The sequence below is a fragment of the Typopeltis vanoorti genome, chromosome 20 (assembly GCF_054136105.1).
Source record: "Typopeltis vanoorti isolate ZY-2024b chromosome 20, IOZ_Tvanoo_1.0, whole genome shotgun sequence".
Classification (NCBI taxonomy): Eukaryota; Metazoa; Arthropoda; class Arachnida; order Uropygi; family Thelyphonidae; genus Typopeltis; species Typopeltis vanoorti.
The window spans coordinates 3,255,832-3,269,935 of record NC_143568.1 but is presented as its reverse complement, the minus strand read 5'-3'; the positions used below and the strand labels follow the sequence as shown (position 1 = coordinate 3,269,935).

General features: G+C 36.6%; 1 protein-coding gene across 2 annotated transcripts in view; it reads right to left on the bottom strand.

Moving 5' to 3' along the window:
- Positions 1-14,104, bottom strand: part of LOC150095196 (uncharacterized protein ZK1073.1-like) — a 347,623-nt gene that overhangs the window by 284,301 nt on the left and 49,218 nt on the right. The window contains exon 1 of one of the 2 annotated variants that reach the window (XM_090410331.1): positions 13,258-13,309. The exons of the other annotated variant lie outside the window; for it this stretch is intronic. Coding sequence (XP_090266457.1) covers positions 13,258-13,278 — 21 coding nt within the window. The 5' untranslated portion in view covers positions 13,279-13,309. Of the gene's footprint in view, positions 1-13,257; positions 13,310-14,104 lie in introns of those variants that run through there. 2 annotated transcript variants of the gene reach the window in all.

Below are 14,104 nucleotides of genomic sequence, written 5' to 3'. Positions count from 1 at the left end.
AATTTACAGAAAATGTACTGTTCGATAAAAAATCACATGCCGCTAATAGTCTTGGGGTAGTATACATTTTTATATTATGTAATGACACCTCTAAAGTCCAAGAACTCATTGCGGAGGACACTCCACACTGCACGTATATTATTATTACGCAACACCTCCAAGGCCTCATCGCGGGAGGTCACTACTCTACTCCACTGCACACCTCTCACCGTCTCCATACCCATTAATTCTCCAAATACTGTACTCACAACAACAACACTACATCATGAACGCCATCTACCGTCCATAACCAACAACACCAGTAATTTTTGTCTGTAAATTGCGCTTGCTCTCATGGCCGATTTACCTTTACGCGAGGTGGAAAAAACCCGAGTTCCTAGAAGAAGAAACCCTGCTACTTCACCTTCAATTGAAAAAGACCATATAAAGGTTTCTCTCGTCACGACGAGAAACGAAAGCAGATTCTTTTCCAGTCGAAGGGCAAATTTCGCAATTCGAAGGAGAACGGAAGTGGCGAGACAGAAAACAAATACGCAGTAAGTACGAGTATTATTCTATGAGAGACCGCTATGAACAATAGCTACAGTTAGCGGGACACATCTTATCAGTACAACTGTTTAGTACAGTGTTTTTATTTTGTTTAAAAATGCAGTGATTTCAGTTTCAGTAGGGCATACAGTTGTATGCCTTACTGAAACTGAAAAAGTGTTACGAACAGCTTACTAGGATGAGATTAAGACAGTGGCGGATTACCCAATAGGCGCGCGCCTAGGGCCTCGTCGTCTCGAGAGGCCTCAAAAAGTACATAGCTTCTTCAAATCTGAGTTCAAATCAAAAAGATAATATGCCTCTAAAAATTTAGTGAATGTTTATATTTATTACTAATTTATGAAACGCATTTCACTCCCAGAGAATCTTTTATTATTAACGTACAAAATGTAATATGTGACGTAATTGTTGCGGAAATCGCAAATAGAAATATTATTTACAAATAAAGTCTTGAAGAATTTCCAATTTTGTGATAAAGACATTGCCCAAGAATATATAAAAAACTTGCGTTAAGACATTACCAAATAGTTACAAAGGCGATAGTCACACTGAATATTTTGAAGATGTTTTTCATTTTATAAAATTTATCAAAGAAGAAATACCGTGTTCTCTTCAAATGTATAAAACAATAACAGATGGTTTGCAAAGTACATTTCCTAACATAGAGACAATCTTAAAAATTTAAAGAAATAGTTTAGGGCAGATCCATTTAAATGATTTATCTAGGGTGGCCATAAAATAACTTTTCCTCTTTGGAAGCATCTGTAGCTAAAACCAATAAACGGAACGAGACCAAATTTTATATCGAGACTTTTGAAGAGATGGGGAGATGATTTCTGCGAAAATAAATAAATAAATAAATAAAATAAATAAAAAATAGTACCAAAAGCCGCCGATAGGGGAAATTTTGGCGCTGGCGGAGCCGAAAACAAGCGGATAATTACATTAAAGGCAGATAAAATGGAATAATAACATGCCGCGTCACTCATTCCAGCTGGATATCTGGCACATTACAATGATAATAAGAATAATAATAATTAAACTAAAACAACAGCTTGCGAGAGAGAGAGAGAAATTAATGTAGTGATTGAACTCACAGATAATGTTTTATTCATCAGAATCAGCGCCCCCTGGACCACATACACGATTTTCAATGTGCTGACCTTTAACGTCTGTTGACTGCTGACCAGTAACATCTGTTACTGTCTCTTGCACTGCTTTCCGTCCTCTGCTAGGTCTAACTCCTGGTGATCCAGTTTCTTCAACCTTCTTAATCATAGCTTTCAGTGCTACAGCTGACATAGGATCTGTACGCAAGTTATGAAGCCTTCTAAATTCCCGAAGGGCCGCTATGGCATTGCACTGTTTAAGGTAAAACAGCTTAACAAGTAAAGCAGTAAGTAGAATTGGTGGCGCTGGTGTCACGTACGCACAGTAAAATTTGCATAATCCTTTTTACCTGCGTTTACTGCAAATATCTGACTGCTTTCTGCTCCACCAGCGCCAAAATCTCCCCTATCGGTGACTTTTGGTACTAAATATTTTTTTCGCGGAAATCATCTCCCCATGCCTTCAAAAGTGTCAATATAAAATTTGGTCTCATTCCGTTTATTGGTTTTAGCTACAGATGCCTCCAAAGAGAAAAAGTTATTTTATGGCCACCCAGTATAATGTTTATAGAAAATGATTATTATGTTAAATTATGATAACATTATCGATCAATTTGCAGATTTAAAAGCACGAAAGTAACATTATAAGTTGTAATACTAACTAGACAAATTAAATAATTATAAATAAAGAAAATACTTATTTAAGGATTTTATGTAAAAGTGTTTTATATACTTAAATTAAGGGGATATTATTTCCCACATAGTTTTAAAACCGAATAAGAAACTCAAAGATTGGAATCAGAGAGTTTCTTGCCGAATATAGTAAACTATAAAGTATCGGCGGACACTAGCGTTAGCAAATGCAAGTGATCCTAGTACGTAGTACAATATTGGGCAGCTCGTTGCAAAGGAAGTTCATATCGCTATTCTTAGGTATTTTCCATAATGTAAAAACACATTTCCTAGGAAATGTATGCTGTTATTACATTATGGAGGGAGGTCACTACCCAGACCGGTTTCAGCCTTTTTTGAGGCTTCATCAGTGAGTAGCTAGACCAGTTAATACCAAAGTGTATAGCGAAAAGAACTTATGTACTTTGCGAACGAGTTTTCCAAACAGGTGCAACCATTAAGTTACTTAAGTATAAGGAGCTAATAAGCTTCATTTCGGCACGCTTCATAAGCTTCATTTCGTGCCGAAATGAAGCTTATTAGCTCTTTATACTTAAGTAACTTAATGGTTGCACCTGTTTGGAAAACTCGTTCGCAAAGTACATAAGTTCTTTTCGCTATACACTTTGGTATTAACTGGTCTAGCTACTCACTGATGAAGCCTCAAAAAAGGCTGAAACCGGTCTGGGTAGTGACCTCCCTCCATAATGTAATAACAGCATACATTTCCTAGGAAATGTGTTTTTACATTATGGAAAATACCTAAGAATAGCGATATGAACTTCCTTTGCAACGAGCTGCCCAATATTGTACTACGTACTAGGATCACTTGCATTTGCTAACGCTAGTGTCCGCCGATACTTTATAGTTTACTATATTCGGCAAGAAACTCTCTGATTCCAATCTTTGAGTTTCTTATTCGGTTTTAAAACTATGTGGGAAATAATATCCCCTTAATTTAAGTAATATTTTCATTGCCGAAATGAAGCTTATTAGCTCTTTATACTTAAGTGTTTTATATATATTAAAAAGACAACAAAGGGCCTATAACAAAATTGCGCCTAGGGCCTCAAAGAAACTTAATCCGCTACTGGATTAAGAAGAAATATATTTCGATTATTTAAGCATTTTCATGAGGATAGAGAGTAGCATTTTTTCATGAGAGTAGATGGGGATTACGCTGAACTATTAAAAGGAATCTTCAACCCAAAATTAGTGGGTAAATACGTAATCCTCTTGTGAATTAGATCGATATGATCCGTATTACGATAGATTTGGTTAAGAAAAAAATTTGTGCGAAGTTCGTGCCACACTTTTAAGTGATGAATTTCTGGTTTAGAAAATGAATAAATTTATATCCCTTATTTCCCCAATCCACTACCCCAGAAGACTTATTGCTTTTTCTTTCCGAAAAAAACTCAGATTTGAAGGTCGCCAATTTGATATATTTGTTAATGACATTCAATCTCCTAGATGAGTCTTTGACTCCATGGGGTCTTGGGTAATAATAATAATAATAAAAAGAACATGACCGCAGACTTGAATCCTATCACAGCAGACAAACTTTCCAAGTCTTTTCGAACATTTATTTAATCGTTGTAATAATTGGTGTGGTTTCTTCAAAGATACCTTAATGGAAGCTGTGAATAAATAAATTGTCACTTGTATCCTAGCTTTTATTTCATTTCAGTCTATTTTACATTTTGTACGAGTACTATAAACATAAACACACACACACACACACACACACACACACACACACACACACACACACACACACACACACACACACACACACACACACACAGAGAGAGAGAGAGAGAGAGAGAGAGAGAGATGATGACTCATGCGTGATAAATCGCGCTAGCTGTAAACAGCTTTGGGAGTAACATCAGGGGGTACCGTCATATTCTAATTTCATGCCAGCATTGCAAAACGCCAACAATGAAATTTCCAAATAAATGTTGTTTTTCTCTTTCAGGTTGCAAGTTGTTTTTCCATATTTGTATTTGGTAGAGAGGTTCCGATGAATAAGCAAGATTTCATCTAGTCTTCGAATGAACAAAAATAACTAAAGCTTCACGAGAGCAATTAAAATCGGCATTAAATTAAATAACAGCATGTTACATTGCTCTGTAATAAAGGTAAATTTAATATTCTCTTAAATCTTTACTATTACAATTTTGAATCGTATGCTTGAATTGGCTTTAATAATGATTCTGTTAAACTAGCAGTGACGAAAGAAATAGTATCCTTTGGGAATAAAGTCCGTAGTTCGTCTCCTATGCATGTATGACGCAAGGAATAACCTTTATAATAAATTTAACTGAAAGCGAGTTCGCCATTTGCATACAATGGCAGCAAGTTCCTTCTCCGAAAATCCAGTTCCCTGCAAACCGGCAGGAGAACACGCACCTAACAAATGTAATACACTCATCTCAATAGTTTAGAGTTACAGGGGCTCTTCTAATAAGATAAGCGAACAAATGTAGATGATAAATATACACGTTTCGTAATAATATTCTTGTCTAATTTTCATTATCAAAACTGCTCCAGTGCTGGTATAATTTTGTGCTACGTAGAATATGTCATCTCTGGCACGGGCAAGTAGGGCTTTCCTCCGGAAACTCAAAAAAATCGACCGTAGAACTCAGAGTATCTCATACATTATATGGTGTCATGGAAAACGAGATGGCTGCAATTGTCTGCCATACTCTCCTCTTTGGATCCCAATTAAAATCACTGATAGTCTTGAGTCGCTTTGTGATTGACTGCTCACTAGTCTCCAAAAGATGGTTAAGGATAAATAGCCCCGCTTCTTCCCTTTGAGAAAGGAAGGGTGTTTAGCGGATTTTATAGAATGCCATTAAAATGGTCATTTGAAATTACTTAATAAATTTAATATTCATTCAAAATACCCACTTTCAGTAATTCTTTGAAACTGAGTGGAGGGGAGGAAAAATTATCGATTAAAGGGGAAAAACCCCCCCATCAAATTGCTTTACTAATAAAAAAAAAGTAAAAAGAATTCTCAGTCGTGAATCCTATCCGTGAGAGGTTGTAAACCTTTAAAGTATATGAGTAGTGTGGATGGGCTAAGGATCTGATAATCAGAACCCTTCTCTCTTTAGAACCGAACATGGAAAGTTTTTTTCTCAAGCTGCTTCAGACCTACAATTACAGCAGGATGGTTATCACCAAGAGATGAAATTCCCCCCCCTCGCCTAAAGAAATTCGCAAATATCCATTCTGCATTAGGATTCGAATCCAAGACGTACTGGTTCGAGAGCAGAGAACCTATCCACTCGACCAACCAGGTTGAATTGCTCTGGAACTAGTTCAAGAGTAATCAAAGTACAGCGCTGCAAAGTACTCTAATGACCAATTATCTAGTCTCTCTCTCTCTCTCTCTCTGATAAACTCTTAATACAACACAATCTGAAATTGTCGAGTAGAATTTTGAATTCCGATATTTTCATTGTATTCGCAAGTATTAACATGATTTCAGCAAAAAATAGTTATTCAAAGACCTCTAGAATCCAGTGGTGGAACTTTTTATAAAGTCCGATAAGTGTGCAAAAAAGTAATAGGACCTATAAGACTTGAAACGTCGATCCCTTTTTGCCATATGCATTCTAAATATATACTTTTTTTGTTTTTGTTTCATTTTGCCACTAAAAATGGTCGAATTGAACCCACAAAACGACTAAAAAAAATTTTAATAGCGATCCTAAATACCAATATTCATTAAATTCCATCCAGTCAATGCAGAACTATTAATATCACTCCATCATATGATCGGTTTCTGATTTATGCCTTTTCAGTTGATCTGAAAATGATAAATACTCAATTTTCCTCTAAACCTATAAAAAACGAGAGAAGCAGCCGTCATCCATGTCTCTTTAAGAAGAACGTCGCTTGATTCCTTGTTGGTTCCCATTCGATAGTTAACACGCGATACCAAATGTACCGTTGGTACGGTGACTATACAAAATGAACACCTTCTGAAGAAAGTTTCGTTTCAAGAAATAAATGGAATTTGATTCAGATTGCTGTGCGTTCGTTCAGTAAAAAAATATGGTATTTTTATATGAGAGAGAGAATTACAGACGTGACGCAGAAAGTAATAATTAAGCGTAAGTTTTTTTTTTTTTTAGATAGAAGTGGTCAGAAACAGTAAAGGTAGTTTGAAGCGATTCAAGTAGCATATAGGAACTGGTCCAGGAACTACAGTATAAAAAACTCTGATGAAGGAAATAACGTAAAGGATGAAGTGATGCAGGAGAAGTACACAGAAGTGACTACAGTTCTTTCCTTATGTGACAAATAAAAAAACTTTTTTTTTTTTTTAAAGCGAAAAAAGAGGTGAAAGCAGATGGCAGGGAAGACTGACGGGAAGAAACAGCTGCAAAGTATTGAAAACAGTCACTTTGTGGATGTCAACACACCAGTGGTGCAGAACGTTACCGGTGTCGATATTAGCGAATGTGTTAAAGAAATGTGCAGAGGAAATGGTGACAAGGTTGTTAACTTCGAGATTTTATGATGGCGCAGTGCAAAAGGAGTGGAAGACGGGTGTGCATATCTGTTATGTTATCACACACCGCACTCAGGATTTAATCTTGGGGGGCGGGGGGAGAGTTGAGTAGACGATTTGAGAATACACACTACGCATCGCATACGAGCTATGACTGAGCATCTGCAATGATCGCCAATACATGATATCCCTGATCTCCTCTGGTCTGGCTCGGGCAAACGAAGTAGCGCTCGGTCCGCTAGAGCACTACTTGTGTTCACAGCGGTCGCGATTCCCGAGAGCTATAGGGTATTCCCACGTTATGTGACCGCTAATTCATAAGTAGTAGCGAAATAGAAGGCACGACACAACATAAATAAAAAATTGAATTTTGATTAGAAGAATTTTGGAAATTTTTTTAATGTTTTTTCCCCTTTTTCTTTGGGGAGCCAGGGCCCTTTTCCCCTCTCTGGGTGCGTCACTGATCACACGTTAATATATAAAGATTCGTCTTGTGGGAGGGAAGGGGATAAGTAGTGAAAGAGAAAGAAAGCCCCTGAAGGAACCTATTGCCGTCTTGCTTGAAGAGCTGGTAGCAAAGGTGGGTGAAGGAATTCCGAAAAACGGGAATTGACTGAATGAGAGAAAGGGCTACACAAACATCTAAAACGGAGGCACAATATTACCGGCTAGTCATTATTAATGGATGGAAAGGTTAGAAATTTTGGAGAAGTTGGTCTAGAAATGGTGTGCTCTGTTATTAAGGGAAGATGTCTTAAAAATCTCTTTACATTTTATAATAAATTGACAACTGAGCAGGGTAAGAGAGTCTAATATCACTTTATAATAATCTCTCACTTTATAATAATATCTTTGAAAGGTATTTAACAGAATACAGCATTGCAGGTTAAACGACTAGATCAGTGTGATTAGAAGTGTGCGAATAGCAAGTGGTATGCATATGACATTAATGGTGGAGGAATTTATTGTTCCTCTTTATAAGCCGTGGTCGGACCACATGTTAACTACCGTGAATGTCTCGCCTGCGTTTCAGGGAGATGTGGATACAGTTATTCATCTTTACAATCTCACTACGAAGATGACATCGGGATGGCATGATGAATAGATTCAGGAAATGCAAATTGCATTGTGAATGAATTGTCTGGCGAATTGTTGGCATGATAGAAACTTAAGGATAGGTCTGCAGAACTATATAAGTTTAATATTTTATGGAGCATTCCTAAGTAATCTGCCTTAATCATGTCTCCTTGAAAGTAGCCTTAAGGTATAATTTACAAATGAGTATTAAAGAGCGTTTGATTGCAATGGTTGAATGATTAATATATCCTAATTTACGCTCACGCGTAAACCTACACATTTTACCGCGTAGGCATTCGGATTCTACGGAATAGGTTGGTTACTCCTTATTCCTGGAGGTGTCCTATGTCTGTAGAAGCGCGAGTTCGTGGGGCCGTTTTGCGTTCTGAGGGACGAAAAACCAGAATTTCCGGGTGAAAAAAAAAAACCAACCTTTGTATGAGACCGGCTAACTCACCTTTAGCCGAAAGAGACCAGCTACAGATTCCCGTCAGTTCCTCAAGTCACTGACGGGAATCGAACCCAAGTCTTTCCGACTAAAGGGCGTCTATACTTACCGAGCTACGGAAGCTCAATATATCAAAGGAAAATATATAAAAAAAGGACTTATCTTCAGATTGTAGTTAACGAGTATAATCATTGACTTTACTTCTGTTAAAAGTTAGATGGTAATATATAATCATAAAGATAAAATCACGCACGTTATATAAAGTAGGTAAAAGAAAATAAATAGCGTGAAGTAAATTATATCATAAATCATGTACGATATTGCTAGTATTTAAAACTTATATGATATGTTGCAAGTTGATTATGGTAGAATGAAAAGCTAAAAATGATGATAAACAATAAGCAAATGGAATTCCATAAGCAGATGGTGAACCAAAAAAAAAAAAAAAAAGACTGCATGAAGAATGTAGTATGATGAGGCGTTTAAATGAGTATTTTTACGTGTGCTGGTGTTATAGTCGGCGCGAATGAATGGAGCATGTTCCAACTGGTTGTAAATTTACATCCGAATTTTATTTGGTTTAAGTGTCATTTAATAAATATGACTTCGGCGAGAGATGAATTTCATCTCCGGTGGCTTGAAGTGACTCGAAAGTTCCATCTCTAGAGCAGAGTTTCCGGACTATGTAGAAATAAATTACAAAAAATACCAAATGACATACAAATTATTAATATTTCCCTTCTAAAATGTTGGTTACGATTATTAGGGTTTCCGATATACGGTATGCAATTTTATTTCATTATGTTGAAAATCAAGTACGAACGCGCTTTCAGTTCTTTGTGTTTATGTTGCATTGCGTGTAACGCAATTTTGGTTGGTGATATTCTGAATTCTTCCTCTCCTTCTTTAGTTTTTTCAACAGGTTTGGAACTGGGATATTGCAATCTAATCAGGACATAGAATTGTAGTTAGGCTGTACTGAAAGTTGTAGATTACATTACGATAATCAAATTTGTCTCTCCCCCCCTTTTTTTTTTTGCTTGTTTGATGTTAATATACTCGTTTCTGGTTAGATTCTAAGATCTGTTCTTCATCAAGTAACTAGGGTACGGTTTTATCCTTTTGTTATGAAAAAAAAAAGTTTTAATGTCTCTATTCAGTTGTCTCACTGTCAAATATCGAACACCATCGCATTCTGTTTGGATTTCTTCTAAAAAGGTCCGGAATTGGGTAGACCAACACACTATTCTATACAGTTGGTCAACCTCAACTCTGTTTAATGTTTGTAGCACACCTACCTGAAAAAAAAAATAATAATAAATAAAGTACAACATGCCTCCTGATGAAATTATGTTGAATAACATCCACGCGCACTTGATAATACAAACGATCCATTTGGAAGGAATTGTTTCGTAAACATATTTTGGTGATCATTCAAAGATGCTTTCAAAATGATAATTTTGTTGTTCATCAGCAAATAATCAAAGTTTCCTTAATGTTCGCTCATGTAATGACTCCTTATATAAGATTTTCTTAACAGATCAGACCGGCTTACATTTATTCTCCATTTAAGAGTAACAAAAAAAAAGTATTTCTGCTCTGGTTGCCTTTCATAACCTTATCTTCAGACTAACCTTGTTTCTTAGATGCCATGGTTAAATAAGGCGACAAACGAATCCCTCCAGGGCTATAAAGGAAAGCAGAGAAGATCGTGAGTCATCAAATGGCAGAGTAGAATCGATAACTGTAAGCAATGACCTTCCAAGAAGGAGATATTTGAAATAAGTTTAGTAAATCATCTCGAAATGAGTATTGATTTCACTGAAATATTCTGAAGGGATCAGGAAATTGTAATGCTTTTAAATAAAGTGAACAGTTAACGAAATACTGAAAAGAATGCATTCCTTTAAGAATATACAGTACAAACGTTGTGTTTCGCCGATGTCTGAGGCGTGCATTCATTTTTTGCAGACACAAGACCCATAGGTTATAACAAAAGCAGGAATACAAAAACAGTAATCATTCCTATTTTATTTTGCAACAGTTTCCTATCGTTAAACCATAACACTGTTAGAAGATAAAACAGCAGGTACCTAATAGGAAGGCTAGAAAACAAAACAAAACCACACCCTGCCTCATTAAATCAGCGAAGCTGTTTTCCTCGCTGTATTATAGTCAAAGCAAAGATAAAAATACACACGCACTTATCTAGAAAGTTGTTTATTCCTCCCTTTCTATGAAAGAGATGAAGTTATTTGCAAATGATTTACGCCGAGGTAACAGGGGCGAATGCTGGTCTTGAAATTCAGGCTTGTTCTTGTTATTATTCAGGGAGTGTGATTGAAGTCTGATTAGCGGAATAATGAATTACTGACCATTTAAAACGATATATTTAGAAATTTATGTACATTTAATCATACAAATACAACATTTATTTTACAAATGATATTCTATCTTTTTCAATTTAGCTACTTGAATACAAATTCTACCCAACGGTTCTTCTTTATGAACTGGTCAATAACATCGTCATAAAAAGTTGTAACTTAATTTTCCCAAGCAACACGCACACTTCTAAAGACTGGCTGAAGCTCACTGGCTAGAGCTACTTTGACTGCGTATGGCCTGTGTTTAAGACGACATGAAGGGAGCGGAAATGGCTATACGCACATGAAATCACAGTGCTGCTGCGAGGACCTGGAAGCTCCTACAACCGAGCAAGCCAAGGTAGTTTTGACTAGACGAGCAAGCATCGGTCTTCGATTCACAACGCAAAGCTCAATTATTGCGGCGCAAGCTTAAGACGTCTTTTGTCTACGAAAATAAAAGCCTAAATGGAAAGCTTATAAATGCATGCATTTATTAACTAATAAATATTGCTTCTTTCTCAATTAATAAGCTTGCGCAGCAAGCATAGAGAATTCGCCACTGCGAGGTAACTATCATTTGCATGTAGCAATTCATAGCTGTTACAATGCATGTATTCACAAGCTGATTTGTCTGCTTTCCAAGAGAGAGAGAGAGAGGGGGGGGTCCAAATTTCTGGACGAAAATGTTTTTTACCAGCTCAGTTCAGATGTAAAGGCGAACTAGGACTACAAACACATAACTAAGAGATTGATTAAAATGCAATGGTCTACTAAATCTAGCAAATTATAAAACCTTGAGTACCGGTAATATTAAGGTTTCAAATAATACATGTAATATGGTGTTCTTTCGTAAAATTAGTAATTAAACAGTTTCGTGTTTATGCACTAATGCACGCTAGTCAAAATTTTCCATTTCCTTCAGAGTATGTTGCAGCGTCACAGGCTGATGATACGTTGCACTGTATTAACGCTACGGAGGTCGCGGCTGATCTGACAGATACAAATAAATTGTTTAATATAAATATTCTTACGCATATCCAGTGTACAGCTTGGAGGTTATAAGTAGCTGTCTAAAATCTCGATGTAGCTTAAAAATATCAAAGCGCTTTACATTGATTTTTTACAGAGGTCAAGTCTCATGTGAACTGTTACAAAAATAATCTTGTTTTTATGTATGTATTTTATTAATGTAGTTAACCCTGTGGGAAGTGAATATATTTAGTTTTAACGTCAAAACAAAGGCAATGCTTTCCCAAGGGAACTTTGTATATGTATATAGTTATGTGTAAGAGCACAGGAAAAGTTGTTTACTAGTTTTGTATATGAGTTGCTTACTGTGCTAACACATTTAAAGATAGTATCTAAGAGTGCAGCTAGGTTTAGAGAAGTTTCCGCGGTCCCGAAAGGAGAAGCAAAGTATCAAAGAGGTCCGCTAGTTTAAAGACAAGTTTCCGCGCCTGGCAAAATACGATCAAAAGATTGCACGGAGGAGAAAAAAGAGTGGGTTAAACTGAAAAGAAGATAAAAGAGTCATGCTGAATTCTTTGGGGTTTACTGTCCTTAGTTCAAGGTCGCGAGATCGCAAAATAAAAGGGACTGAGCCAAGAATAAGGGACTTCCCAGTTCCAGTCGCTGCCAAAGAGGAGCTTCCAGGCCAGAGAGAGGGCTTCTAGACGTTGCCGAAGAAGGAAAGGCTTCCAGACGCCAGAGAAAGGGATCCCGGTTGAGAGTTGGCAGCAGTTCGAGCTATTGTAGATGGCAGTCATCCAGGTATTTTCGGAGAGCCAAAGCAGAGGAGAAAAGGCGATGTAAATTAACCGAGGCAGATTCGCTCGGAGGTTTTTCTTTTCGCCATGCGAGAACAACCTTTTGCCAGAGCTGAATGAGTACTGCAGTCCGCTATTTTCCCAATGAGATATTACTGAAGCCAGACATTCCTGAGGAAGCTCAAGATCTGAGATGAAAGAATTGCCTTAGAACTTTTTGCGCAAGACTTTTTTTGACTGAATGTGCGATACAAAGCCTTTGTTAGTTCCATACTTTTGTACAATTCCTCTTATAGTATTATAGAAAGACTTTTAAGAATTTGGTTAATAGCAGTAAGAAGTGTGTCATTAAGAGAATCGATTGGCATATTGGAAGTTGATATAAAAATTGTAAAAATAACTTAACAGAGTTAGCTAACCTCTTTGTAAGTAAACTAGAAGTTTAATAAGTTGAATTTGTAAGCGGAGAGTAAATAAGATTGTGAGTTAAAGAAGTTAATTAGTGTTAAAGTAAAAAGGTTCAATTTATGCTAAAGATTTTATAAATGGATAGAGAAAGCAATCTCCCTATTGTTTAATACATGTATAATTTGTAAATAAATGTGATTTAATTATTTGTTAAAAGAGTGCTGCCTGATTTTTTATTTTACAACTGCACTGTTCTTAAATAATTGGGACTTGTGAGCGGAAAATAATTTAAAGCAATAAAAACGCAGTTCAGTTACTTACGTACCACGACTGTTAAAGTAAACATTGATAAAAGAAACTTCGCTCGTCTTATGCCGATACGGAAATACTGATTCTCAATAAATAAATTTTCAGTGTTCTTAGGCATACGGCTAGTAAATAGGGAAGGTGGAAAAACATAATAATAATACGCAGTAGAGTAAGTGAGAAAGGATAAGAGAGAAAAAGCGCATTATTTATTTATGTAATATTATATATTACATAAATAAATAGAGTAGAAAAAATAATATACGTTTACGATGGCGCAGACAGCAGAAGATATTACAGCTGTGCATGCATATATTATAAGTGATATTCCACACTGTTTATGCGGTAAGTTTTGGTTTAACACGTGTTAAGCAAAGGTGTGCGATATTTCATAGTAAACTGTATTTGAGATATACCGCGACCTCCGATGTCAGTATAGTATTAGTTTAGTTGTTTTTTTCTTCTTTGTTCAATAATCCTACGCTGCAATTTTTTCGACCGCGACCTCCGCAAGGGTAAGAGACGCTGGTCTGTTGCGTAAAACAATCCAAATACAGGAAGCAGACCATCATATCTCAGTCTACAAGCTCAACAATTGGGGTGATGCACTCGAAAATAAGGTCCCATTCTCTAGGCATCACGCCACATCCATGATCGTCCCTTCAATCGCGAGGGGATACAGTCCGATTTGTCGCTCCTTATCAGGGACTTCCAATGCAACCAGTCACGGTGTCTTTCACACCAATGTAATTTGTGATGCTTTGTTTAATATGCCTGATTTTGCAAGTTGTACAGCTGACTATGTAGTGCATTGCTACTCACATGAATCCCGGCAGCTAGGTTAGTAACAGGAACCTCGTTTTTGA